This window comes from Sphaeroforma arctica, assembly GCF_001186125.1.
Source record: "Sphaeroforma arctica JP610 unplaced genomic scaffold supercont1.157, whole genome shotgun sequence".
Classification (NCBI taxonomy): domain Eukaryota; class Ichthyosporea; order Ichthyophonida; genus Sphaeroforma; species Sphaeroforma arctica.
This window is the reverse complement of record NW_014040401.1, coordinates 22,498-24,183: the sequence shown is the minus strand read 5'-3', so window position 1 is coordinate 24,183 and position 1,686 is coordinate 22,498. Positions and strand designations below refer to the sequence as shown.

Genomic DNA, 1,686 nt, shown 5'->3' with positions numbered 1-1,686 from the left:
ATATATATATATATATATATATATATATATATATTATTTATTATTATATATATATAAACTATACATATATATATATATATATATATATATATGTATAGATATATATATATTATATAATATATATATATATATATATATATATATAAAAGTTCGTAACCTCAGTGACGCCCCTGTAAAATCCATGCATGTATTTATTTATATGTACCATAGAACAACAGACACAAAAAATATACGCTTGTCGCCATATGTACTGTACAAATTTAATACTATTGTCGGCGTCGTTATTTTGTGGGACCATATTTGCATAGCCTTTAAATCATGACCTCTAGTAGAGAGGGAAGAAAGAAAATATGGCTGAACGGACTAACGTCCGTAGGACTCTAAATTAAACTTTTGTTCATCCGGTGTGGTCATCTTGGCTTCTTGGGTTTGACATTATTTTACATATGTATATTCGTGCGAGGGGAGTGCTTATTATTAATGCAATACATTCTTTTATTTAGTAGGCTATGAATTCATCCATGCATACAGGCAGGACATATACGTGCACCTTTGTTCTTTTGCTATTTATCTCAGCTATTGTAAATAAATACATATGTACTTGTTACGAAGGGTTTCCCAAATTTAGACGTTTTTAGTTGTGGCGGCAACTAAACCCACGAAGAACCCAAACAATTTGAATTAAAAAAAATGACATTATGGTGATATGACCACCATAACGTTCAATTGTTTATAGGAGGTTATGGTACAAAAATGTATTCTTTATTCTTTTTCTTTTTTAAAAACAAAACAATAAAAATAAAAAGAGCAAATGTACATACATACTGAATGTGTAGTCAATAAATACTCAATACTGATAACAATGTCGTTCTATATTTAGAAACTGATTACATACTTACAGTTTACACATGACTTTACCGGCCAACTACATAAACTGTTTATTTTTTATGATCAACTATTGCAAATTCAACTTACCTTTTTTTAACGCCTCTTGATGTATTGTAGTAGTGTGACCGAGTAGTTCACTTCGACATGCTATTATAAATCGGCAATTATACCTAGTCTATGCTCACAACACATATACATATACGCACACAATACACGTATAATACATATACTATGTAATCAGTGCTACAATGGTCAGAACCAAAAGATTTAAGAAGAATCAAAACACGACCGAAGAGCAAGAAGCAGATACACATGAGACTAGTATAGATGTAAAGGTAGAAAACACAACACCACACAAGTTAGACGATGCTCCCACAGGCGCAGGCGAGGACGATGAGACGGATGACGATGATATAGTACTCAAGGGTCGACCATTAAAAGGGAATGTTTTGAGTACTGTAGTGAGTGAGGAGGACGATGATAGTAGTGTTGATATGAATGTAAATGTCGAGAAGAAGGAGGGTGTAGAATTAACGCGAGAGAGTAAGGATGTAAAGGAGGAAGAAAGTACTGCTGAAGTCAAGAAAAATGAATCTCAGGCACCGCCAAAGGTATGAGCCGTCGAATTAGATACAGATGGAGTCTAGATATGAAGATATGTTTGTATATTTTGTCATGTCAAAACGTACTAGGGTATCTTGTATATCAGAATCACAGACACTCATCAGACAAAAGCATCTAGGCCGTTATTCATATATATATGTATATATATATTATATATATATATATATATATATG

At 32.2% G+C, this 1,686-nt stretch overlaps 1 protein-coding gene across 1 annotated transcript in view; it reads left to right on the top strand.

Moving 5' to 3' along the window:
* Window positions 1–1,007: 1,007 nt before the first annotated feature.
* The window catches only part of SARC_03189 (hypothetical protein), a gene marked incomplete at its 3' end in the record, with an annotated part of 11,336 nt that continues 10,657 nt past the window's right edge, over window positions 1,008–1,686 (top strand). The window contains exon 1 of the mRNA XM_014303019.1: window positions 1,008–1,499. Coding sequence (XP_014158494.1) covers window positions 1,137–1,499 — 363 coding nt within the window. The 5' untranslated portion in view covers window positions 1,008–1,136. The remainder of the gene's footprint in view (window positions 1,500–1,686) is intronic.